General features: G+C 41.4%; 1 protein-coding gene and 1 pseudogene across 1 annotated transcript in view; one reads left to right on the forward strand and one right to left on the reverse strand.

Moving 5' to 3' along the window:
- The window catches only part of AP2B1 (adaptor related protein complex 2 subunit beta 1), a 93,096-nt gene that overhangs the window by 24,549 nt on the left and 41,045 nt on the right, over positions 1-27,502 (reverse strand). Inside the window, 5 exon segments of the mRNA XM_024757552.1 lie at positions 11,918-12,047; positions 15,116-15,261; positions 18,007-18,153; positions 26,097-26,131; positions 26,134-26,288. Coding sequence (XP_024613320.1) covers positions 11,918-12,047; positions 15,116-15,261; positions 18,007-18,153; positions 26,097-26,131; positions 26,134-26,288 — 613 coding nt within the window.
- LOC112408029 (glutathione-specific gamma-glutamylcyclotransferase 1 pseudogene) lies at positions 37-10,213 on the forward strand (annotated as a pseudogene).

Here is a 27,502-nt window from a genome sequence, read left to right on the forward strand (position 1 = left end):
AGCAAAACCCTGAAGGAGGCAATGAGTCATGCAGATATGGCAATTGGGAGAAAGAACATTCCAGGCATGGGAAACAGCCAATTCAAAGGCCCTGAGGGGGCAGTATACCTGTTTGAGGATCCACGAGGAAGCCAGTGTGGCTACAGTGGAGTGAGGGGAGGAGAAGGAGATGAAGTCAATGAGGTAAGGGGGAGGTGGAAGGCATGGCTAGATCACACAGGGACTTGTAGACCATTGTTAGGACTTGGGCTTTTCCGCTTAGAAAAAGTATCAATGCAAGTTGTTCCACACTGGCGATGTAAACCCATGTATAACAGGGCAGTGGTACAGCAAGAATTAAGCAACTGCCACAACTCTGATAGGACCATACCTAGGTAGAGAGGGTCACTAGCAGCTGTGTGCCTCAAAAGGAACACAGGGTCAAGGGAAAACAATGCTAAGATATACTGCATCCGTTCCTGCTCCAGGCAGCTTCCTCCAAGTTTTACATGTTAGGCAAAATAAATCAGAAACTTACAGCAAAAAGCGTACTTGATCTCTTTCTGTCAATACAGAACCCACCTGCCGTGCTATACTGACCAATCTGGTTACTACCCGTAAGTAACCAAATGCTAACCAAATTAATCACAAGCCCCTAATGCTCTCCTCCTCCAGCAGTCTACAACAGAATTACTCTATGCAGTTTCAGCTGCCAGAAAGAGCCAGCAGTATTTTCACAGGCCTTTCAGCCTGACAGACAGACAAGTTCCCCAAACCCAAGGTCTTACCTTAAACAGGTTCTGCCCGACCTACATAGGCTCTCACCCTAAAGGCACCATCTTTCTTTTTCCCTTTAATGACAGATTTGTGTACCTTGCTAGGACTGGGTGACGTGCCCTTGGTTGCAGCTGTTGCACCATAGAATACTATGAATACACAGAATACGAGTACACAGAATACATCAACAGCATGAACTACTTGCTATGCAGGGCTTACTGTTCAACTTTAAAATACATTTCGTACATACAGTACTGAGTCACAAAATGGTGAAGGCAGGACTAATAAACTATCAGTTAAAGTTATCAGCTATTCCACACCCCAGTCTGGTATATCATGGGACTGAAGACCCAGTAAAAACTCAACAGAAGAACAGACTTCAGTAATGAGAGTGAATGAATATTATTCATTTTAAAATCCTGAGGTGAAACTGATCTAGAATCTAATCTAGGTTCTAGGTGGTAAACACACAGATTAGTTCATAGCAAGTTAGAAATCAAGAGGGTTCCCAGGTGTGCCTATGTAATGCCCACTATATTATTTAACCTCAACATGGACAAAAAGGCAGGCACAGGTGGCTGTCAAGATGACTGGGTACATGGGTAGCCCACTGTGCACAGATGCTATCTCTGGGCAGTTTTACTGGGGAATCAGGTCATATACAGAAGGAGCAGAAACTATTGTCAGAAGCACAGCATGAGCTATGGACTTGAGAAGTTTGGTGCTTTCATAGTTGGAGTATCTGCCTTCCATCTCCTTCAATGGCTCCTGGGAAGGATTGTTGCCACTAAGCTAAGGACCACCATTCATTCACACACTTTTCAAAAATAATTAAATAATGTTTTCCTTTGTCTCCAAACTGTAACTGAGTCTAAGTACATTTACCAGTGTCTCCACTTCTTTCTTTCTTTTTTTAAAGAATATCATTTATTTATTTATTTATTTAGGCTGCACTGGGTCTTCGTTGCTGCACACGGGCTTTCTCTAGTTGCGGTGAGCGGGGGCTACTCTTCGTTGCAGCGTGCAGGCCTATTGCGGTGGCTTCTCTTGTTGTGGAGCATGTGCTCTAGGCACGCAGGCTTCAGCAGTTGTGGCTCGTGGGCTCAGCAGTTGTGGTTCACAGACTCTAGAGCACAGGCTCAGTTGCTGTGGCTCACGGGCTTAGTTGCTCCGCGGCATGTGGGATCGTCCCGGACCAGGGCTCGAATCCACGTCCCCTGCACTGGCAGGCTGATTCTTAACCACTGCACCACCAGGGAAGCCCAGTGTCTCCACCTCTAACCGCTTTTATTTTTTCTTTTAATTAGAACAATAAAACTGATATCTATTTGCAGAACACACAAACATATGTCCTTCCATAAATTTAGGCCTTCCTGAAGTGGAATAAAAGGGAAAATGAATTCAGACTGAGTATATTTTCATTATAGGCCCACCTGACTGATTTTCAGGCCCTATGAACCTTGATTCAGAGAGAAACTTGTTCTATAAAACCTCAAACCAGGGGCTTCCCTGGTGGCGCAGTGGTTGAGAGTCTGCCTGCCGATGCAGGGGATGCGGGTTCGTGCCCTGGTCCGGGAAGATCCCACATGCCGCGGAGTGGCTGGGCCCGTGAGCCATGGCCGCTGAGTCTGCGCGCCCCGAGCCAAAAAAAGCTGAGGCTTCATAAAAACATATCTCCTTATAAAACCTCAAACTGTAGAATTAGGATCTACAGATAGAATTTAAAGACAGACAAATTTTAGTTCAATATAAATAACTTCCTAAGAGAGTTTTAGGAAGATGGAATGGACCATTTTAGGGTAGTAAATCACTAGTAGTATTCATGTAGATGCTGAGGCTCCAATCACAGCTAATACAAGGCAAATTCCATCAGAAATAGGGTTTAAAACAGACAATATTAAAGGTCATCCTTACAACCAGGAGATTTTACATTCTTTCTGTCTGCACACTCATACAGCTCAAAGCTTTTCTCAAGTTTTATTTTCAACATGTATGAACCTCAATACCATGAAACCTATGTATAACCTCTATATTAAAAAATTGTGAATAAAAGAAATTCTTTTCCTATCTCACTGAACATGACACCATAGCGAAATAGCAATATAAAGAGAACAACATGAATGAGGGCAAGATATGGCTCTCAAGTGGGCTTCAATCCAGCTTAGGAAAATCCCAGGGTGTTTCCTTTAATTCCAACCTATTACACCCTAAGGCTTTGCGTAAAAATTATTAGCCATAATGAGAACGTAAGTACTAGAAACAAGTACCGACTTTTTATTCAGAATTTAAAGTCCCCTACTGCAAAAAAGATCACATGATTCAATCTATTTTCTAATCATTTATCAAACCAGAACTACAAAACTAATTCCATTTTTCATCATCAACTCCTGACTTACTATCATGATATAAAGATGGCTGAGATTTTAATAGATGAAAATGCACAATTTCGTCTATTAAATTTCGAGATAGGAAAAGTTCTATTACCCTGTAGAACTACTTTGTGAAATTTATTACCATTTGCTCAAGATTCTCAGCATGGGCTTCTGTTACTTGAGTAACCTTAGCTCACAGGCTCTTTTCAATGAGGGACTAGCTCCCAAGCTTGGGTGTCCTACGAACTGAATTCCGGGTTTCAGGAACAACTGTCTCCTACCACTGAGGGCAGATTATTTTTGGCCACGCCACATGTGGGATCTTAGTTCCCTGACCAGGGATCAAACCCGCACCCCCTGCAGTGAAAGCACAGAGTCTTAACCACTGGACTGCCAGGGAAGTCCCTTAGAATACAGAATTCTTATCTACTGCTTATGTGTGGTTATTCAAGCAGGGCCGTCGCTATTAACAAACATATTCCTGGGACTTCCCTGCTGGCGCAGTGAAAAACAATCCGCCTGCCAATGCAGGGGACACAGGTTCAATCGCTGGTCCAGGAAGATGCCACATGCTGAGGAGCAACTAAGCCCGTGTGCCACAACTACTGAGCCTGTGCTCTAGAGCCTGCAGGCCACAACTACTGAGTCTGCATGCTGCAACTACTGAAGCCTGTGCGCCCAGAGCCCATGCTCCACAACAAAGAGAAGCCACCGCAAGGAGAAATCTGCATTACAACGAAGAGTAGCCCCCGCTCACCACAACTAGAGAAAGCCCACGCGCAGCAATGAAGACCCAATGCAGCCTAAATAAATAAATAAAAATTAAAAAACAAACATATCCTAAAAGAGAGTCCCAGAAGCCAGTAGTTGAGTTCCGGTTATAGAAAGACAAAAGATACTGTCTAGCAGAATCTTGATTATCCAGACAGAAAGGGTAAAGAGGGTTCTTACTAAGGCCAACCTAGTGAAAAAGGAACATCTAGTATGTAAGATACCCTATTTCTCAGATGAGATTAAAAGAAACATTTATAGTCCTGATGTGACATGAAAAATATATCAGATTTGAAGCAGCAATCAGAAAAAACAATTTTTTCTTTGGTGGTAAAATATTTTCATCTTTCATAACCATTACCTACATACTGCTAATGGAATATTTCAGATTCTGTCCTGTCTACAGGGGTTATTTTCAGCATTGGATCCACCTGGGACCTGGGAATCTCTTATAGCTCTCCTAAGATCCACCACCTCAAGGACTCCGCGTCTATTCAAGCAGCATGTGGTTCCATAAAAGCAATCAGAGTGCACTGTCCTCAACTGTGGATCCCGGAAGACCAAAGGAGGCTTTAATACTGAGGTTGTTTGGCTTGCACAACAGTCAAGAAAAGTCAGTAAATGCCAAGCTGGTTTGCTTCCTTTGATGGAAGCTGCTGAAAAGGTCTTCTGTTTAGAAGCATTTACCAGTTTTTCTGGTACAACAGCTACAGCTGTGGGCTTTCTGAGTGTGAACAGACATATGGAAGACATGAAATATTAGGGACAGGCACCATCTGCAACTGATTGTCTCACAGGCTGGGACTGCAATACAGGAGTAGCAACGGACACACTTTTCTCAGGGCCATACACTGGCAAAAAAACCCAAAAACCAAAAAACAAAAAACTTTTGGGGACTTCCCTGATGGTCCAGTGGTTAAGAACCTGCCTTCCAATGCAGGGGATGCCGGTTTGATCCGTGGTCAGGGAACTAAGATCCCACATGCTGTGGGGCAACTAGCGCACTCTAGCGCCCGGGTGCCGCAACTAAGACCCGATGCAGCCAAACAAAACAAACAAAAAAACCCTTTTGGCTGACAAAGATCTTAAAGATATGAATAAATGGGATTGTAAGACTGTGTCCTTTGCAGCTAGCATCCTCAGCACTTCCTGCCCTAATCATTCAAAGGTTAAATGAACACAGTTGATGAATACTGCCTTGTTTTAGAAGAGACATTTAAAGAAAAAACCAAGACATTATGGCTTTTCCCTAATTAATATCCATCCTCTTATTAAAAAACACTTATGTGGGGTATCAAAGGGATACAAAGATAGATAATAAAAACCATATACACTAAAGGACCAATTCTTTAACCATAGGTTAACCTCTAACCATAAAGTAGTGTAGAAGGAAAGAAGAATTTTTATGAAGGTGCCATCAGGCTTTCAGGTAAAGGTAGTAGACTGAAAATCACATTTAAATTTTCTTTCTCTTGGAAGAAATTCTGCCATAATTAAAGGGAAAAAATTTAAAGGTATAAATTCATAAAGATGGGGAAGAGAAAATACAACTGCAACAAAATCTCGGTAACTGTGAAACAAATGGTGTTAGCAAAAATACCACAGAATTCTCAAAGGCTTAGGACTGGTAGCGCCTCTGGAACTGTATGGAGGGGAAATGGGGGGAGGGGATGTTAAAAGGAAGATGATCAAGAAACTGTTACAGCCCTAGATCCCCCCACCATTCTAAGCTACCTCAGCCCCTCAGCCCCTGAATAAAACTGAAAGATTGATTCTTTCAGAGAAAATAAGACAGATGGCACTTTGGGACTTCCCTGGTGGCGCAGTGGTTAAGAATCCGCCTGCCAATGCAGGGGACGTGGGTTTGAGCCCTGGTCCAGGAAGATCCCACATGCCGCGGAGCAACTAAGCCCGTGTGCCACAACTACTGACCCCACATGCCACAACTACTGAAGCCTGTGCGCCTAGAGCCTGTGCTCCACAACAAGAGAAGAAGCCACTGCAATGAGAAGCCCGTGCACTCCAACAAAGAGTAGCCCCCGCTCGCCACAACTAAAGAAAGCCTGTGTGCAGCAACGAAGACCCAATGCAGCCAAAAATAAATAAATACATAAAAAATAAAATAAATAAAATAGTAAGATAGATGGCACTTTGAAGGGGATGCCAGGCATGGCTGAGGGGTGATAAAGGAAGTGAATTTATGCATATACTGAATGCTGAGACTCTCCAGCCTTCTTTCCCAATTTAGCTCCCAGGAGGCTGGTAGACACTCTTTATATTCTAAACAGGAGAGGCAAGGATAATTTTTTGAAAAATTAAGCCAGCCCCTAAAGAAAGACATGAAAGTACTGACATAGAGGATTCTAGCTACCCTCGGTGACGGGTAACTGGAGCTCCTAACCTGGCCCTCATGGTTTAGAGGGCCATACTCTGATCTTCCTCTGGCTTCCTCGGAACCGCTGTATAGAAGAATCCACATGGCCAAAGAGACATGCCCAGGTAGAACACATAGAATTTCCTGGCTAAAAAGCCCTAACACTGTTTCCAGGGCCTTCTTGAAATACTTCTACTGGTCACTTTTCCTGAGGGTCAGTAAGCATATCCATAGGCCCAAGGGATGGCCAAAGGGTGGAAGTTGAATAAAGGAAGAGTAGGCTGTGAAACAGGGTTCTTCAGTTGCACTCCTGAGTGAACGGATGGGTAATTTTAGTTAAGAACCAAATGGAAGTCCTAGAACTGAAAAGTACAGTATCTGTTGTTTGTATTTTTTTTTTTGGCCGTGCCGTGCGGCCTGTGGGATCTTCCCAGACCAGGGCCTGAACCTGTGCCCCCTGCAGTGGAAGTGCAGAGTCTTAACCACTGGAATGCCAGGGAAGTCCCGAAAAGTACAATATCTGAAATGAAAGTTATACTGAATGGATGTAACAGAACACTGTAGCCTATAAAAGGAGAGTCTGTATACTTGAAGACAGATCAACAGGAATCACCCCATCTGAAGAACAGAAAGGAAGAAAACAATAACAACTAAAAACCACCCTTAGTGATCTGAGGGACAATATTGAGTGGTTACACATATGTGTAAGTGGAGGTCTGAAAGGAGGGAATAGAGATGCTGAGGCGGAAAAAAATTTAAAGAAATAATGGAAAAAAAATTTTCCTAAATTTGGCAGAAACTATCAATTTACAGATCCAAGCTCAGTGAACCCGAAGCCAGATAAATACAATGAAAACACCTAGGTACGTAACAGTCAAGCTGCTGAAAGCCAAACATAAAAGAAAAAGAGAGGGTGTCCATAGATCAGCACTGTCCAACAGAACTTTCTGTAATGATGGAAATGTTCTACTTCTGCACTGCCCAATCTAGTAACCACCAGCCATGTGAACATTTGAAATGTGGCTGATGCAACTGAGGAAATGAATTTTTAATTTCATTTTATTTTAATTAATTTCAATTTATACAGCTATAAGTAGTTAGTGGCTATCATACTGAACAGTGTAGCTAAGAAGCCTTATGAGATATCAACCCATCATAATATGTGCACTTTACTGATTCAAACCAACACTAATAATAAAAACAAACAAAAAGTTTAAGATACGGAGGTAATTGAAAACTTGAGAACTGACTGGATATTTGATGTTAACGAATTCTTGTTAATTTTTTAATGTGCACATAATTACTGTGGTTATGTTTTTAATAAGACACCATCTGTTTTAAATATATATATTGAAATATTTACAGATGAAATGATATAAATGTCTAAGATTCACGTCAAAACAATATGCTGCGGACGGGGTATAGATGAAACAATATTAACTATGGGCTGATAATTATTGAAGCTAGATGATGGGCACACTATTTTGTTTACTTTTGTAGAGTTAAAAAATTTTCATATAATGTTTCTAATTAGAAAGTAGAGCAAAAGGAGAAAGAGATGGAAAATAGGACCAAAAAAAGGGAGATCGGTCCAGGAGGGTCAACATTCAAATAGCAAGACTTCCAATAAGAGAGACAGAGAAAATGGAGGGACATCTATAAAAAAGAAAAACTCCCAGAACTGAAGGATACAAGTTTCTACATTGAAAGAGCCCAAAAAGTACCTAGTAAAATGGGTGAAAAGAGACACACACACCAAGGCACATCACTGTGAAATTTCAGAACATGGGAGGATAAAGAAAGGATCGTACAAGCTTTCACTGAGAACTATAAAAAAGAAAAACTCCCAGAACTGAAGGATACAAGTTTCTACATTGAAAGAGCCCAAAAAGTACCTAGTAAAATGGGTGAAAGAGACACACACACCAAGGCACATCACTGTGAAACTTCAGAACATGGAGGATAAAGAAAGGATCGTACAAGCTTTCACTGAGAAAGAACATGGCACAGAAAATGATCAACAATCAGAATGGCTTCAGACTAGGAAGCAAATTATTTTCCTAACCTAGAATGATATACAGAAACCATCAGACAAGTGTGAAGATAAAAAAGACATTTTAAAACATGTGAAGTCTCAAAAACTTTATTCTCTACACACTTATTCTTAGGAAGCTACTAGACGATGTATTTCATCAAAATGAAACCAAGGAAAGAAAAATACAATAGGAGACCCAACATACCAGACAGGCGAAGGGAATGAATCCCCAGGGCTATTATGAAGGGAGATCCCAGGATGGCAGTTCCAGGTGTTGAAGGAAGTCAGTTCAGACTGACACAGTCAAAAGACTCCAAAAGGAGACTATAAGAAAGTGAAACCGATTAAGACTATCTTGAAGGGTCTGATCTCACTGCAATTTGGGAATGAATTACAGTTAACACAAAAAATTAAACAAACAGGAGCGGCCAAGCAGTGCCAGGCCAGGTGGGTACGTCTGTCGGTCCTGCCATGCCTGCACTGGAGACCAACCCTGGAGGTGGCCCAGGCCCGTCCTGTGGCCGGCACCGTGAAGCAGGAGTTGGCAGCCCAGAACACCCCACCCCCCAGGACGACGGCGGCCCCCCAAGCACTGTGGATTTCCGGGTACAGCTCCCTGGTGTGGAGGCCCGACTTCGCCTACAGTGACAGCTGTGTGGGCTTCATGCGCCGCTACAGCGGCCACCTCTGACAGGGAGACACCTTCCATTGGGGCAGCGACAAGATGCCTGGTCGTGTGGTGACCCTCCCTGAAGATCGTGAGGGCTGCACTTGGGGTGTGCCGTACCAGGTGCAAGGTGAGCAGGTCAATGAGGCCCTGAAGTACTTGAACGTGTGGGAGGCAGTGCTTGGTGGCTATGATACCAAGGAGGTCACCTTCTGCCCTCAAGATGCCCCTGACCAACTACTCAAGGCACTGGCCTACGTGGCCACCCCGCAGAACCCTGGTTACCTGGGCCCTGTGCCTGAGGAGGCCATCGCTACGCAGATCCTGGCCTGCCGAGGCTTCTCTGGCCACAGCCTTGAGTACTTGCTGCGCCTGGCGGACTTCAGGCAGCTCTGTGGGCCCCAGGCACAGGATGAGCACCTGGCAGCCATAGTGGATGCTGTGGGCACCATGCTGCCCTGCTTCTGCCCCACTGAGCAGGCTTTGGCACTGGTCTGAAGGGCTGAGCCCCTATGTGGACACAGGGGCCAGGTCCCTACTCCAGTGCACACAGACAGACTTGATATAGCTGGAGCCCACTGAGAACACTTGGTGGGCCGACTGGGGCCTCTCTCAAGCCCCTGCCTGTCTGCCAGCCCCCAGATCTCCTACCTGACACTGACTTACTACTTGAAACTCTATTTATTGAACCATGTTGGTGTGGTGGGCAGGGTGGGGGGCCTGCCCTAGATATAGGGGCCCTGCTGAGCGGTGCCCCACCCCAGGCGCCTGTTGCCTGATCAGATTCCCCCCAGCGCTGCTGCTATCCCCATACTACCCAGGCCTCCACCTCCCCAGGGAGCCTCCAAGAGCCCTGACCCTCTGCCCCTGACTCCAGACCAACCATTCCCTAGCCCCAGAAACAACACCCGTCAAAGGTCCCAGCCTGCTGGTGAGGGTAGGAGGCAGTGAGGAGAGGGGGCCCTACAAGAGCTGAGGCCCCTGCCAGCCGTGCTCATCCCCCAGGTCCCCAGGGCAGAGCTGGATCTGGAGGCCAGACACAGCTGCTGAGGCTGGGCCTAGGCCTCTTACCCATTTGGCTTTGTTTCCCTGTCCTTCTGTCTGGGCTACTCCTGTCTGTTTGTTGGTCTATTCCTGGGAAGCTCATCACTATAGGTCCTGGCACCTTCCCAATCTGTCCCATACTATAATCCATAAACTGATCTCATTAAAAAAAAAAAAAATTAAACAAAAAGACAGGTATTCATGTGTAAATATCTAATTACTTATATAAAATTTTATGGAGAAAAAAATAATCACACTATATAGCTCAGCTATGAGGAGTATATATAATCATAATAACATAAACAATGATTAAAGCAAATTCTAAGACAGCTCTATCAGGAAAACAGAAGGATTGGAAATATGTATGTAGATGACGGCCATAAGTGGTGAGAGAAGGCTGGGGACTGGGTTTTTCTTTAACTACAGAACTAGCTGACTCTAAATTTATTTTTATAATCCCGATAAAATTAAAATTTGAAAGAATGGTGCTATCCATGTTCTCACAAGAGTTTACAGCCTGGTGAAAAAGGAGGCCAAGCAGCTGTGAGAACACTACAACAACTGGCAAGCAGGCTTGGTGCACTGGTACTTAAACTCTTGGAGAATGTTACGTTCAACTCTAAGTAATTTTATTGTTGATGTCTCTCACCATAAGTACTAGTATCCCACACTGGTATTTCCAGGAGATTGAGCAATGGGATCCCACCTGTCTTGATTGGAAAGTGGAAGGTTGAAATTTTTTGCTCATCATTTAAAACATATTTTATAGTCTCATTCATACTATTCTATCATTTCAAGTTCTCGATAGAAGGGGATAGCAATCCTCTTTGTTGCATCTTCTGTCAGTCACAGTGCACCTTTCCCTCTTGTTTTTTTTTGGTTAAATTGTGAGCTGACTTTCAGTAGAGATTTTCTTCTCAGATGGGAGTCCTGATGGCCTTAAAGTTCAAAACCATTGCATAAAGGCCATTTTGCATTTGCTTCTGCCAGGTACCCTGGGTTTCACCAGTTCTGGTCCAATTTTACATTAATTTACTGGTTTGGAGAATTCTTCATGTACACAGTATAAATTCGGGCCCTGGATTTCTCACAAGAGGTCGCTCAGAACCCAGGTCAAAGAGAACTCTCTCATCACTTGCCCCTGTGGAAATCTTTTCCTAGTTCCCCTTTCATTGAGGGACTTGCCTTTCCAGGGTCTCAGCTTTGTGCAGGGATCAGTTACAATTCCCCATCTCAGGTCAGCCCAAGGTGGTCTCTTCTGTCCTTGTGAGCATTAAAACCCTCAACTTCTTGGGCTTATATCTGTATTTTATCCCTTGAGGGTTGCTACAGCTTCAGCTTACATGCTTACTACTCTGCCTTCATGTTGCTTGAACCCCAGAAGGCTTAAATTTCAAGAGAAATTCAAAGTGGTGAAAACGAAACGATACTCTAAGCTAGGACCTTAAGCATTCTAAAAATTCAGTATTTTCAAGATGGAGAGGCTCTTATAAACTTCATAAAGTTCTGAGCTCCTCTAAGATGCTGCTACACTTACCACACACTTATCATATTTAAATGCAGATAACCCAACTATTTATGGCTGTGTTCAAAATGACCTCCACACAGCTCTACTGAAATCTATTCTTGTGACATTCAAATTCCCTATGAAAGTCTTAAGAAAGAAAAAAGTTTGTACATAACACCTTGAAACGTTTGTTTGTTGAGTAAAAAGAAAATAACTTTGTGTCAATGAGTGACTTCTGTGTGTATTTTTAATGAAAAATAAAAGTCTTCTCCACAGATTTATTTCAAACCCTATTCCATGACCAAATCTAATATAAGAAAGAGAGGGGTTGCTTTACAGATAAAATCGGCAAGACATAAACCTGTACCCCTGAGTGAAGTAAAAGTCTAACCTGCAGGTTGTTCAGAGGCTCCATCTTCATGACTGGGCCCAAGGTGTTGAGAGGCAGGGAGACATCAATGCTCTGGTTTGGCATCAGTGGTGTATGGATGGCCAGAGGAGTGCTGGGGATGACACCAAAGCTAGGAGAGATGATGAAGAAATCCCAGAGGTTAATCAGGAGGCAGGATTTAGTCACGTCTTTAGGTTTCAATGGCTTTTTACTCCATTTGAAGGAAACATAAGGAATAGCAGGCACTAAAGTGCCCAATTCTAATTTGCTGTAACACTAGTTACAACATAACCTCTTTTTTCCATTAAGAAGATTTGAGGAAGGAGAAAACATTCATAAGCACACTGGTTTGCTAATGCTCTGATTCTGAAAGTTTCTAATGTTTATCATGCCCCTAGAGGGACAGGTTTGATAAGCATCTTTTTCTTATACATCTTCCTTAGATAATCTTTGGGAGAAAGAACACTTAAGAATACCAACCTTGTAAAGTATAATGATATTATTTCACTTGCTTGATAACCTGCCTGATCAGACCAGAGGATGATTTACTGGTAAGTCTCATTTTCTTTCTTCTTTATTTACTTACACAGGATATGATCATTGGGAAAGAGCCAGTCTAAGTAAAGCAGAGTTGATTGGCTTAAACATTCCAAACAACACCCCAAAGGATAAGTTGTAGACTCAAATCTGGCCACTTACTTCGCCTAAGGCAGGCAGTGAGTACCCACCAGTTTGACTTCTCAGAGAAGCCTGCCTAATAATAATACAAGAATAGTAAAGAGATGGGAAAAGCCTGAGTCTGAAGTTACAAAAAAAACCCCAAAATATATGAGGGAAGACAGACATGTCTTATGTCTCAGAAACATAAGAATACAATTTTAAAAAGATGGAGCAGAAAGGGAAAAGTAGGCCCATAGGTATAACAGATAAACAACTTAATGATATAAATTTAAAATGAATTTATGTTCTAATGAGCCTCAGGAAGGAAGATGGGATTTTAATATTTATAAAATAATTATTGAGTTTATATAGGTAGTATCAATTTCAAGAGTCACAGACTAGCAGAAGAAACATTTTCCTTTTTGTAGATAAACTACACTTTAGAGTCCCAAATGCAATAAAGAAATGATTTTGAGTAGACACATCACTCATTTTGGTGTCAACATTTATGGGTCAGAAAACCCTTTTGCCCTTTTGATCTTGCTCTCATTATTTATCTATGTGGAAAACCATAAGGAATCTAAAAAAAAGGCTACTAGAACTAAAAAGTAAGTTTAATGAAGTTTCAAGATACAAGTTCAATGTACAAAAATCAGTTGTATTTCTATATACTAGCAACAACCAAAAACTAAAATACGCTTCTTACAATAACATCAAAACTATAAGGCACTTAAATGTGACAAAAGATGTGCAAGATCTGTACACGAAAAATTATAAAACACTGCAGAGAGAAGTTAAGGATGACCTAGATAAATGGGGAGATATGCTATGCTAATGGATTAGAAGACTCAATGTTGTTTGATGCCAACTCTTCCTCAAACTGATCTGCACATTCACTGCACTCTCGAGCAAAATTCCAGCAGGCAAAAGACCTAGAATTGCCAAAACAATTTTTGAAAAAGAACATACATAGTAGGAGGGTTTAGACTATCTGACTTCAAGACTTACTACGGAAAAAAAGTTTACTTTGACTCTTACTTTACACATATTATCTCACCAAAAGTACCTCAAAGTGAATTCTAAAAGGTAAAGGTAGGAGCTAAATCTATTAACACTTCTATTAAAAACATTAAAAAAAATTGTAACTGTGGGTCAGGCAAAGATTTGTTAAACAGAACACAAAAAGCAAAAGACATTAAAAGGAAAAAATTGTAAAGTAAACTTTATTTAAATAAAAAACTTGGGCTTCCCTGGTGGCGCAGTGGTTAAGAATCCTCCTGCCAATGCAGGGGACACAGGTTCAATCAATCCCTGGTCCAGGAAGATCCCACATGCTGCGGAGCAACTAAGCCCGTGAGCCACAACTACTCAGCCTGCGCTCTAGAGCCTGAGAGCCACAACTACTGAGCCCACATGCCACAACTACTGAAGCCCGCACGCCTAGAGCCCGTGCTCCGCAACAAGAGAAGCCACTGCAATGAGAAGCCCGCACACCTCAACGAAGAGTAGTAGCCTCTGCTCACGGCAACTAGAGAAAGCTGGCACGCAGCAACGAAGACCCCATGCAGCCAAAAAAAAAAAAACAAACAGTGTATATGTGTCAATTGCAATCTCCCTTAAAAAAATAAATAAATAAAACAAAAAATAAAAAACTTGTTCTTTGAAAAACACTGTTAAGAAAATAAGGCAAGCGACAGACTGGGAGAAAATATTTGCAAGACATATCTGACAAAGGACTTGTATCCAGAATATATAAAAAACTTTATTACTTGATAATAAGACAATCAATTAAAAAGAAAAAAAGAAAAAGGAACAATCTGAGCAGATACTTCACCAAAGAAGATATAAGAATGGTCAATAAGATTATGAAAAGAATGCTCAATATCACTAGCCATTAGGGAAATTCAAGTTAAAATGAGATACTACTATACATGTATAAGCATGGCTGGCATTGGTAAGAGTATGGAACAGCTGGAACATTCACACTTATCACCATGTGACCCAGCAATACCACTGCTAGGTATTTATCCAGGAAAAATGAAAACATATATCCACACAAAGACCTGTACGTGAATATTCACAGGCGCTTTAGTCATAAAAGATAAAACTGGAAACAACCCCCAGTTCCACCAACTGGTGAAAGTGTAAACAAATCACGGTATAAGCATCGATGGAGTACTACTCAATAAAACAGAACAGACTGCTGAAACATCTCAAAGCGTTATGCTAAGTGAAAGAAACCAAATGCAAAAGACTCCATACTACATGATTTCATTTACAGAACATTACAGAGAAGGTATGATTATAATGGCAAAGACAGTTTTCTTATTCCATATGGATGAGTTTTCCCAGCAAAATTCCCTAGGGCCTCCAGTGTTGAAGCTGACCACTGAACAGATGTGCAAGAGCCTTCACTCACTCTACATGAAACATCTGCCAACACAAGAGTTTTTACCCACTGCTAAATAGAACACTCTCTTGTTGGACACAAAGTACACTGCCGTGTCAGGATCGAGCTGGGGAACTCAGGTTTCTTACCTATTCTTGTTAAACTGAATTGCAAAGTCTGTCATGTGCTGCAGAGCTTTGCTGGTGAAGTTCATTTCCATATAGATGTGCCCTTGGCGGTGAGTAAATGTTCCCGGAATCTCCAGGCCCTTAGCCTTTACTGCAGGCAGCCAGACCTGAAACACGGTATAAAGCCCAATGAAACCAGACAGGACGCTTCTGAATAAAGATGAAATTAAGATTTCACTTCCTTAGGCAACTAAGGTGATTTTTATACCATGAATACCAAGCCAAATGCAAAAGGCTCCGGATAAAGTCATATTTGCTGAATTTTGAGATCATTCTCAACTATTTAAGAACCAAAAAGAACCCACCAAAAATCAAAAACCAAACAAAAAAACCCCAAGCAAACAAAACAAAAACCCAACCCAAAACCAAAGCCAAAAACAAACAAAAAAAGAAAAACAAACCCCAAAATAGTCTATGGGTAGCCATGGCAAAAGGAGAAATTCCAATGAGCATAACATGGGGTTTCTTTGGTTAGCAGCTTTGGTAAAAGGCTTAAAAGGGGAAAAAACTGATCTAATGAAAATCGCATGTTTACAATATTTGAAGACTTTTAAAAATCATTACCAAATTCCTTATCAGTAATCTGTTAAGGGCAAGGACCATGTCTTATGTATATTTTTAACTCTCGTTACAGTCTCTGGGAAATAGTAAGTATTCAGATGTCGTTTAAGTAATCTGAATGCCTATTTTCTCTATATAATTCATTCGTGACCCACCTCTGGCCCCAGAGAAAATGACACAATTTAATAGTACAAGATACTATTTTTCATCTATCAGAGGGTCAAAAATTCAAAAAGTCAGTAATACTCAGTGAAGGAGAACATAAGGCATCTGGCACTATTACATTCTGCTTTGGAGAACACAATTTGATGTCACCTTTTTGGAGGGTAAGCTGATAGTGTCTTATTTTAAAAAAATAATTTATTGTTTTATTTTTGTCTGCGTTGGGTCTTAGTTGCAGCACACAGGATCTTTGTTGCGGCAAGCAGGATCTTTTTGTTGCTGCGCGGGCTCTTCGCTGTGGCACGTGGGCTTCTGTCTAGTTGTGGTGTGTTGATCTCTCTCTCGTTGTGGAGCACAGGCTCCAGAGCGCATGGGCTCTGTAGTCTGTGGCACATGGGCTCTCTAGTTGAGGTGCGCGGGCTCAGTAGTTGTTGCATGCAGGCTCAGTAGCTGTGGTGCGTGGGATTAGCTGCCCGGTGGCATATGGGATCTCAGTTCCCCAACCAAGGATCGAACCTACGACCCATGCATTGGAAGGCGAATTCTTTACCACTGGACCACCGGGGAAGTCCCTGTAATGTCTTTTTCTTTTTTGCGGTACGCGGGCCTCTCACTGCTGTGGCCTCTCCCACTGCGGAGCACAGGCTCCGGACGCGCAGGCTCAGAGGCCATGGCTCACGGGCCTAGCGGCTCCACGGCATGTGGGATCCCCCCCGACCGGGGCACGAACCCGTGTCCCCTGCATCGGCAGGTGGACTCCCAACCACTGCTCCACCAGGGAAGCCCCTGTAATGTCTATTTTCAAATGCTTAAATGATCAAGCACATTCCAAGTTTATCCTATAGATATGCTTACAAAAATATACCATGATACACATAAACAAGAATGTTCATGGTAACATCATAATAACAAAAAAGGGGGCGGGGATAGGACTAGATGAATAACCTAAAAGTCCATCACCAAGAGAAAGATTAAATACGTTGTGGCACACATCAATAAAGTGGATACAGCCATTCAAAAGACTGTGGTAGAGAAAAAACAAGGTGCAAAACAGTATATCCCACTGACAGTATTTAAAGAATACAAACATACACGTATATGCAGGATCTTTCTTTCTTCTGAGAGGACACAGAAAAAGTTAATAGTGGCTACTTATGGGGAAGTGGGGACAGAGGGAAACTTATTTTCCACCTGATCTTTCTACATTATTTAAATTTGTCATTTCTAGGTATTACTGTAATGTTAGTAAACAAGTACGTTGCATAATCTCTTAATCGATTAAAAGTCTGTGGGGATAATATCCAATGCAGTACCCTTACAACAAAGCTACTAAGTTGTGCCAAAACACTATAGCTCAGTTTTGAATCATATTTCTGGTTATTCTAGGTGTGTACACAAAGACAAGACTCCTGGGATGGACAACTGGTTTACTATCTGCAGCAGGGATCCCCCACACCGAGCTGGATGAGCAGGCAGAGAATTCAGAAAGCAACCAGGCGTGCTGCCCCTCAGAAAGGCAAAATTAAAAGAAACCTAGCTTAGCCTGGAAGGCACTATTCCCAAGGGCCGAAATATGCTTCATTTACAGGGAGTTTCCCCTTCCCCTTTTGAATTTCAATCTGAGCATGACATCAAGTGAGGCTGAGACTAGAGGGACACCAATGACACTAACCTAAATCAAAACTCTAAAAAGGTGTAGTAAAATGCATGAAAACCAAATCTGAGCAATGGCACTCTAGAATCCATATGCAGTACCAATGGAAAAAGGAGAGTGGAAAGAATGCAAAGTAAAATGTTACTTCTCTATTATGTCTTTTTCCTCCTGCTGTTGCTCTGTATATCACATCTACACTAGACTGACTTCAGTGTTGACAAGCTAGGCAATATTTCTAAACTAGAGAACAAATACTAAATGCTTAGTATTTCCAATTTTAAGTCTAATTATACAAATGGTTAATAAGGATGCTATGGTGCTTCTTATTGCTAGGTTTAAGGCCGCCTTTCATCCTCCTCGTAAATCCTCTAGAAAAAGAGCCCCAACCTTGGATTTATCATCAGTGAGAGTAACACAAATGTCAGATGCTAAATAATTCAGGTCGTGTCCACTAAGAAAGTGTTGTTTTACTTACAGCCTTAGGAGCCACATATCCACCAGGTGCCATGCCTATCCCCGTGGAGAGTTCAAACAGGTCATTCAGACCACTGCTGACCACAGCAGGAGTAGGTGAAGGAGCAAAGGTTGCAGGCACTGATGATGGGATGAAGGACTGTCCCACCTGCAGGGAATAAAAGGGAAGGGGAGCAGGGAGATCAGGAAGAACTGATTAATAGTCCTTAAAATGTTGCTATATATCTTAGTAGTATTGATAAATCAATAAGAACACACCATAATTACAATATTCTTAGGCGTTTAATGCGTATATTCTTTGTCCTTCAAATCATCATGGTTATTTTTCGTCACTGAAAATACACACACTCTGTAGAAGTTCTAGCAAGAGAGTCATCAGCAGGATCAGGAACACAGTGATCCAAAGTTTTTTATGTTTGTTTCCAATTTTAGCTTCCATGATTCTGTGCAAAAGGCCTACAGGTACCCTAATGAAGGGGGAATCTGTTTCTATAGGAAGAAGGAGAAGCATCCAACTTAGACAGCAGTTCCGTTTCCACTTGGGCCCAGGCAAGTCTTATTTCCCCATTTAGGCATAAATATCTAGTAGGAAACTCTCCTGGGGGTACTAAGGGAGGTTATCATCTTCCTCTCTGAAAATATGACACAGGTGATAGCACAGTGTTGGGCAAGAGTAGCTAACAGGGAGATGTCAGCAAGGATGGGAGCCAATTGCCCAGTGAGGGCCTCTCCTATCTACAGCAACAAGCAGGCTGATGCAGATATTAATCGAGGAGGGGGCGGGGGGAGGCGAGAAAGCTGAACAAAACACAGCAATGTCGTTGTCATGTTGGCCTGAACTAGCCACTAACCATTTCAGTTCAGTTGCTGATATCATCTGGAGTCAGACAAGATTCATCTGTTTGGTAATACTTACTAATCAGGTAGGGTACAAAATCAGTCAAACTGGACTCGTAAAATTTCAGTGATATCTATTATCCAGTAAGCTGGGAAAGGTGAGTGAAAAGTGCCAGAGGCATAAGGCATGGCTTAGTCCCTGTGCAGCAACAAAGACCCAATGCAGCCAAAAATAAATAAACAAGTAAAAATAAAATTAAATGCAAAAACCCAACCTCCCCCCACAAATGTTCACAATCACTGCTCTGGGTTAGCTAGCCCCTTTGAGGTCCATCTGACCAGTCTAAAATATACCTGTCTGCTTCTGAAACTGGAGCTGAGTATCTGAAGACATTCTCTTAATTAGAGGTGTAGATCTTAAGCTCACACATTTCTTTGCTCCTGTCTAGAATTATCACCTCCTTTATTTGACACTTTCCAGAACTGATTTAATTGAAGGGAGTCTAAGGAATGCTTCAGGTCATATAGCTCTGCTGGTTAGGAGCCAAAACCGAATGATGTAAAAATAGTACACAATGACTCCGATCACAAACAAAACTTATACCAAAATCCTACTGGTGTCAAAAACATCAGTCTGTGTTTTTCCTATTAGCTTTTAGATTTTAGAAGGCACACACTATCTTCTAGGTAAAAGTATGGTTTTAGGCTACAAATTTTAATTTAATCTTCAAAAAGCTATTTGGAAAAGCACCATAAAATATAACTTATCAAATTGGTGAAAAGAATAGGTAACCATGCAAAAGCTATTAGACAAACTCATGGTGAGAATAGACTTCATGTGGAATAGCATAAATGAGTTGAGATCATACAAAATCATCAGAAGACTCCTTAACTTGAAGGGAAAAAAGTCTTACATCAACGGAAAAATAGGGAGATATAACAGATTACTTCCTGAGATGGGACAGGGAATAGAATGTGACAGAAAGTCCTTAGAATGGCCACTGTCGGTCTCTTAGGTCAGATATAACTCAATGTTCAAGGCAGTAAAAATTCACAGGAGAAGCTCTGCATCCTGTCTCATTTTCCTTTGCAGTAACTACTACCTATGTACTTGTTTGTCATTCGTCTCCCCTCACTAGAATGTATGTTTGTAAGGACTCGCCACAACTATATTCCCAGTACATAGAATAGAGCCTGACAAGGAATAAGCACTCAAATATTTACTGAGTGAATGCATTTCCATATAAGCACCACTATGGCAGTATTATTTCTTGGGGAGACAATTTGGAAATGAATCATTTTATTGGTGAAAATTATCACAAAATGGACAGAAGGTTGACAAAATTGTTTTCCCAACTGACTTAGAGCACCATATCTGCATCAACACTGCCAACACATATGAATACAACCAATTAGGGGAAAAAATGACTCCACCCCCTCCGTTCCCACCCCAAGGCCAAAGCTCTTTCTAGAAAGGAAATGTATTGTCTGAGTGGTTTTGATTGCCAGTTTTCAGCACAAGAATGTCCTGTGCATCATTTATTTGCCTTGAAAGTACTTGCTTTATATCACAATTCACCACCAAACAGATGGGAACACAGGATTTTGTGGCTCTATCTGAAAGCAATCTTATTCCTTTTGCTGCGAGATAGATGTATAAACGTATCCAATCCCTCGCCTCATTAATGAATAAACTTCTAAAGTCTTTCTCAAACTTTCAAGAGCCTCCTAATGATAAGCTAGCCCAAACTCACACACAGGGCATCTGGGAGGTATAGCATGGAGAGGCCTAGGGCAAACAAGCCTTGTGTTGTATCTTAAACATTCATGCAATTTTACATTCTAAGCTGTAATACAGTGTGTTTACATTCCTTACCATCAAGTAAGACTGACACTGCAAGATGATGAACCAGGTTTATCCTGCAGCTTCAAATGCACCCTGTACTCTGCTGTGTACTCCAGAGACTGTGTACCCTAGTCTGAGAAGGACCAAAGTTAAGTGAGACTGAATTCTATTCTGGAAAATGGCAATAACAAAAAAACTGGAGGAATCACAGGACAGTGGAAAAGTGCGTATAAACTTTAAAGTTCTGAAGAAGTCTGGGTTCAAAATCCTGACTCTGAGTCTTACTTGCTATGCAACCTTCAGTTTTTTTGTAAAATGGGACCCAATGCCAATTACCTTGCAGACTTATTTTAAGGATTAGGAATTATAAAAGTTCTAGCCAGAGACTGGCACAGAAATAGGCACTCAGTATTTGGTAATTATTCCCAACACTGCCTGAGGCCTGCCTTCACTAAATCTATGCATTGATAAAAAGACAGTGGTTACAAAAGCCACTGAAGAATTTATTTGGCAAAATTAGGCTACAATTTACAAAACTGTCTTCACAAGACTACCAACTCTAAAACTTAAGCTCTTAAATCACAGCAACTCTCTTCCAGAGGAAGAGATATGAAGATGCAAAACTAGTATGTACAATGGATTTCCCACGGGCTAAAAAAACCCTCAAAATCATTACTACAATAGTTCATGAGCTGAAATATCTGGAAGGTAAAAACCTGTAAGAAACAGGGTAGGAGGTTCTGAAAAACATACACTGGAGTCAGGAAAAGGCAGTTTCTCCTCTCTTCTACTCCATCCTAGCTGGGCACACTGAAGCACGTATCTCTGGCAGGAAACCCTTCGTCAGCACACAGAAAGGGCACCCTGGATAATGCTTCCTTTCTATTCTTGATGCACAATAGCACCATTTTTCTAAATAGAATAACGCACAGCACCTTGGATAAACAGAAGGCCGTAATTTAGCCAAGGCCTGACAGTCTGCTGACAGTCTGAAAGTAACGGCAACAAATAACTGAGATTCAATTATTACTCTAGCGATCCTCAGCGATGTCAGACTCATCAGCAGATGCTGTATCTTTATAACATGTATGCACGATTTACATACTGGGTGCCGGGTCACCTCTCACACTACCACCAAACCAGAAGGATCTGCACCACCGTCAGAAATGTCACACTACCCAAGATGAGCAGTTTCTTAGATTTGGTAGCAGGGGCATAAAAAGACACCTATACTGCTTCTAAAACAAAGAAACAAAAACCCCAATAACATTTAAATAGTATACTATCTTGCTCTATACACAGATCAGAGTTTCATTACCTGAATGCATTCCACATCAAGGTGACAGTTAAGTTTACACTAACAGAAGGAGGAAACTATCTACATTTAGGCAAAAGAGAATACACTAAAGGGCAAGCAAAAACTAAGGAGGAAAGTGAAGAGTATGTAGGAAATCCATTTTGATTTGTGTTTTGTGATGAAGCAACATTTTTAAAAATCTGAAGCTCTGCCTACATCAATGATTTTCAAAGGTACCTGTCTCCAAACACAAACAAAAAACCAAACAGCAACGAAAAACACCATCTAAGAGTCACCTGGGAATGGTGTGCATGTGTGTGTGTGTGTGTGTTTTTACATCATAGCAATATACCTACTTCACTCTCTTTGGTTTAAGAATCACAGCTGTTATATATGAGCCACGATTATTGATGGAAGGAGGCTGGAGCCTTCAGGTAGCTTGTGACAAATAATAATAATGAATAAATAAATTGATAAGTATTTCCTGAATGACAGTCCTAGAAAAGTCACAATTCACTAAATCTCAAAACTTCACAAGTGCAATGATGAAAGAGGGCAAACAAGATCTAATGGGAGGGTCACCAGGATGTGAAAATGGAAGAGTAATATTATCCTCTAGTGAATATCAAGTTTTAAAACAGAGGAACAGAAAATGGGTAGATAATCCAAAATACAAGACAATTTTCAGTCTCCAATTATGGAACATGAGCAAGGGTGAGACGAACCCTGGGAATGAGCAACTAAATCTAAATCGGTCAAATTCAACTCTTGGTCAATTTCCGGTAGGCTGGATCACCTAACAGCAAATCACAACAGGAAAATGTCCTGGGGTCAGGGGGTGAGGGTGTGGAGGGGTAGGAGGAAGAACAAAGGTAAAGTCAGAGAGGTCTGTTTTGTAGGAGGTGCCAGAGGCTCACCAAAATGTAATTCTTCTGCGGAAATCACTGCCTTGGTTTAAAGATCAATTTTGTAACATCTCTACCTAACTTCACCTGGAGCTTCATTTGGCTCAATATTCTCAGTCTCGGCTGCAAAATTAAAATAACTTCGATTTTTAAAAAAAAATACCAATGTCTAAGGTCCTGTCTCCCAGAAATTCCATTTAATTGCTCTAGGGTTAGGTCCAAAGGCTGACAATATCTATTTTTAAATACCAATTATGCAGCTAGAGTGAGAACCACAGAGCTTGAAATGAAAGGTTAGTAGCTGCCACGCTTCACTAGCAGCACACCACTGACCTCTATGGGTAAGGTTCTGTTAGAAACCAGCGATAAAAGCAGCAAAAACGCTGCTCAGAGCTGTTCTGAGATGAACACCCACGTAACCTGAGTGCTGCTTGCCAGACAATCACATAACTCTAATCCAGGCCATATTTTCAATGGGGACCTGGGTCAAATTCTACCACACCCAGCAACGTTCTTCTTCCTAGAGAGTGAAAGACAGACCTTTAACAAAATAATTTCAAGAGTTTCTTGCCCTCTCTCCATCTGAGGCAGAGTAGGAGCCCCCTTTCCAGGAGTGTGTTTACTACTGAAGCCAAGAGAACAAGGCATCTGGGTTTACCAACAGCTATTCAAACACTAAAGTGAAGTGGTTCACAGTGATCACAGATACTCTATGTCTTTACTATGCAAAATGTGGTCCACAGACCTGGGTGTTTGTTAGAAATGCAGACTCCTAGGTCTCACCCCAGAGCAACAAGAATCTGTCTTGTTCAAGATCTCCAGTTGATTTATGTACACATTAGCTTGAGAAGCACTGCTGTAAGGCAACAATTCATTCAAGAAACAGCACTATCTGTATAGACGAAGTAAAAACTTTGAGAACTATTTTCGTCTTTAAATTAGATAATTTACGTAAGAACAATAAAAGCATTTTAAAACTGGCATAGACTACTGCTGCCACAGAAACTCGTCTCTCACACAGCCAGATTTAGGCCTCTTCCTTGTGATGTTCTCTTAAAAGGAATCTTGGTTCTCTGAGTGATATATATTTAACTACATACAGATCCAAAGCAAAAAGAAGGGCTTTTACTCCTCATTTTGATTTCTGGGACATATTTATATCACAGAATAAGCTGAAGAAACCTGCATGTAAACACTTTCTGGGGCTATAGCACCAATCATACCATTTTGAATCCCAAAGTCAGAATAAGCTAAAATTTAGAGTTACACAGAAACATTACTGGGCCTACCTAGCAAAGGCTGTATAATATTTTGAAATCCAATTATAAAAACAATTTATTCTCCACCCCAAAGAGAATATCCTTTGCAAAAAAAGAAAATGAAAAAAGGCCCATGTGTGACTTGGGCTACTACAATCTGACAAAGTTCTAATTGTTTTTCTATCTGATGTAAACTTGCCAGAATTCTGACACATGACTGGATTAAGCTGTGTAAAATATAAGGAGAAAACTCACTAGTTTTAAGGGCCAGCAAGAGCTGATACAAAGCCAAATGGAAATAACGTATTTCTTTCCCTTCCATGCTAAAGTGGGTTAAGAAACAAGATGACAGAATCCTGGGCCAGTCAACATCAAAATATAGAGCCTCTTTCTCCCCTCCATCCTTCAAACTTAATTTCTTTGTCTTCTTAGGTTCAGCAAGTCCACTATGTCGTAAACCACTAGGGAAATAAGCAGGGTTGGTAAGGCATAACCGTGGGGAGGATGTAACATTTAACTTGTAGCTCATGTGTCAACAGAATAGGATGAGCTATTTCAGTGTTTATAAGGGATTTCTGAGAGTCTCCATGAATATTTCAATATTCATTTGTCAGTCTCCTGAGTCTATTAAGGAGGTTATATAGCAACGCAGGATATCACACGAGGAAGCTATTCAGTCAACTCTATTCATTAGAGATATGAAAATGAAAAGCAAATGCTTTTATTCCCAAGGAAGACAAAAGCAGTGCTCATTTGTGTCACCATTAGCTAGAGTCCAGAGCTTGGTCAGTGTATAGACTCTGGAAGCAGTGACTTCCATTAGTAAAACGCATCACCCACAAAGATATGACGGTAACCCTATCTCCTCAGGCTCTCTGTCAGCCAAAAGTAAATGTACCTGTACCAGCTGGCATAAATCCCAGACATAATACTGCTCGAAAAGTAGAAGAGAAAATGCCAGTGTATGAAGCAGAAAGTAAGGTCGTTTTGTTTATGTAATCTCTGAGAACATATATTTTTGTATCTATGGCATTGCCTTCCAATTTCTGATGCTGGGAAATAAATCAGTTTGTTGGGCATATTTATAGTCATCAGGTTGATGAACAACTTATTTTCAAGTGTTCAGCTAAAAAAGCCCCTCTAATTCCACCAGAGTTAAGTGTCTAATTTGCAGGGAGCTGTGTGATGAGACCTGTTATTTTTCTGGCCTTCTCTACACAGATGGAAGGTCATCCTTAATATTTCTCATTTATCTTTTACAGCAACAGTATAACTAATTGGCTTCCACTGGTGGCACATATTCACAGATACTCTGGACATTGGAGCCTTTTAGTATTAGAATCCTGGAAGCTAATTAAATTGGAAGTATGACAGGGTGGAGTGGGGGGGTGTGGATGGAAAAGGGGAAAAAAGAACCAATCAAGAAGTACTTCTCAACTATAAGTAAGATACATTTAAAATAAAAACACAAATGGCTCCAATGAACCTTTTGGAATTAGACAAGGCATAAGCCAACAAAATACAAAAAAGGCAAAAGTTTGAAAGCCTCAAAATAGGGTGATCACTATGAGGTCATCTGAATGATGTTCAGGTCAGAAGGGGAATTACAGGGGCTATCCAGAGTTAAGCAGCAGGAGCAACAATAAGCTCTGGAAAGGTGACTAGGTTGGTTAAACATCAAAAGTTCCATTCAGAGGCAGGACAACAAAATAATCATGTACACTTGTAGACATATCCCATACCAATGATGAACAGTATCAATTAAATCTCTAGAAAAAATAATCCTGTCCTTTATCAAAGGACATTGCTCTGCTCGTCAAGGAAAGGTCTAGTTCTAAAAAGCAGAATAATTTAAACTTCTTCAGCATATCAAGAATTAAAAATAACCCCAGAAATTTAAAAATGAAAAGAATTTAAATAACCAAAAGAAAGAAGAAAGATGCTTACCAGACTATCTAGTCCTCCTCCCAAGAGATCCACTCTCCCATCTGCATGGAGGATACCTGTGGCACACTGACTGGGGGACCAAGGTCAAGGTTTAAAAGATCCCCCAGAAGGTCACCTTGAGAGGGGATAACCTGAGGCTGTTCCAGGTTGGTGGCAGTGGTGGTGCCAACAGGGCTGTCACCCGCATCAGTGCTGCAAGTCACACACAGAAAGAGGGGAAAAGAGAAAAGTCAGTTTCACCCGGGACATAGTAACAAGGCAATGGGGTGAAGGTCAGATATACAAAAACGGGAGGGGGAAAAAACTCTTATACTATATAACTTCATCAATTTTAATTGAGTAGGTCAATTTTAATTGAGCACCTACTCTATAAGGGAGCACTGTAATGAGAACTCTGGGGAAATACATCTTTTTTTTTTTAAAAAAGGAAATGTATTTCCTGTCCTCAAATAACTTATACTCAAACAAACAAATAAAACACCAGCATTCACAGAACAAGTGAAAAGCACACTCACCGTGTAAGAGCAGAAATGAGTATTGCGTGTCTGCACACTGACAGGACATAGATGAGAAGCAAAACAGAACCAGGTGGGGCTGATCCCAAAAGATTCTGAGAATGGTTTTATGGCTAGATTTTCAAAAACAGCATAGTTATGAGGAACTAGCAGGGAGAGACCTTCAGAAAAAGAAAGGATAGCTTGTGCAAAGGCACAGAAATGAACAATTTGACTTGAGGGGTGGTGAAAAAATTATACCGGCAGGAGCAGACACCGTAATTGGTAAGATTTGGGGGAAGTGAAGATGAGGGAAATACAACTCTGAAAACAGGTCTGGAGAGTTAATTTTTTATGATAGGCAATGCACAATCACTTTTATTTGTTGAACAAAGAACTAAAATGAACATTTAGAGGAACATTACCCAAGCAGCTGTGTGTATAATGGACTGAAGTTGGGAGAATGGACATGAGGATGAGCTAAGAGTGACCTAAACCGTTACTGCCACAACACTGTAAAAATAAAAACGAAGTGGTGAGTTCCAAGAGATGTTAAATGGACTAGGCAGGGGGAAATGATCTTAACAGATGGTGCTGGGTCAACTGAATAGCTGCGTGGGACAAAGATGAGCCTTGACTCCTACACCTCACAACATAAACAAAAATTAGAGATAAATCAGAGATAAATGTGAAGGGGAAAACCAAGAGGATTTCTATGACCTTGGAGAAGACAAAAGTTTCTACAAGAAGCTCTAACCAGGGCTTCCCTGGTGGCACAGTGGTTGAGAGTCCGCCTGCCGATGCAGGGGACACGGGTTCGTGTCCCGGTCTGGGAGGATCCCACATGCCACGGAGCTGCTGGGCCCGTGAGCCATGGCCGCTGAGCCTGCGCGTCCGGAATCTGTGCTCCAC

This window comes from Neophocaena asiaeorientalis, unplaced genomic scaffold (assembly GCF_003031525.2).
Source record: "Neophocaena asiaeorientalis asiaeorientalis breed wild unplaced genomic scaffold, Neophocaena_asiaeorientalis_V1.1 scaffold327, whole genome shotgun sequence".
Taxonomy (NCBI): domain Eukaryota; kingdom Metazoa; phylum Chordata; class Mammalia; order Artiodactyla; family Phocoenidae; genus Neophocaena; species Neophocaena asiaeorientalis.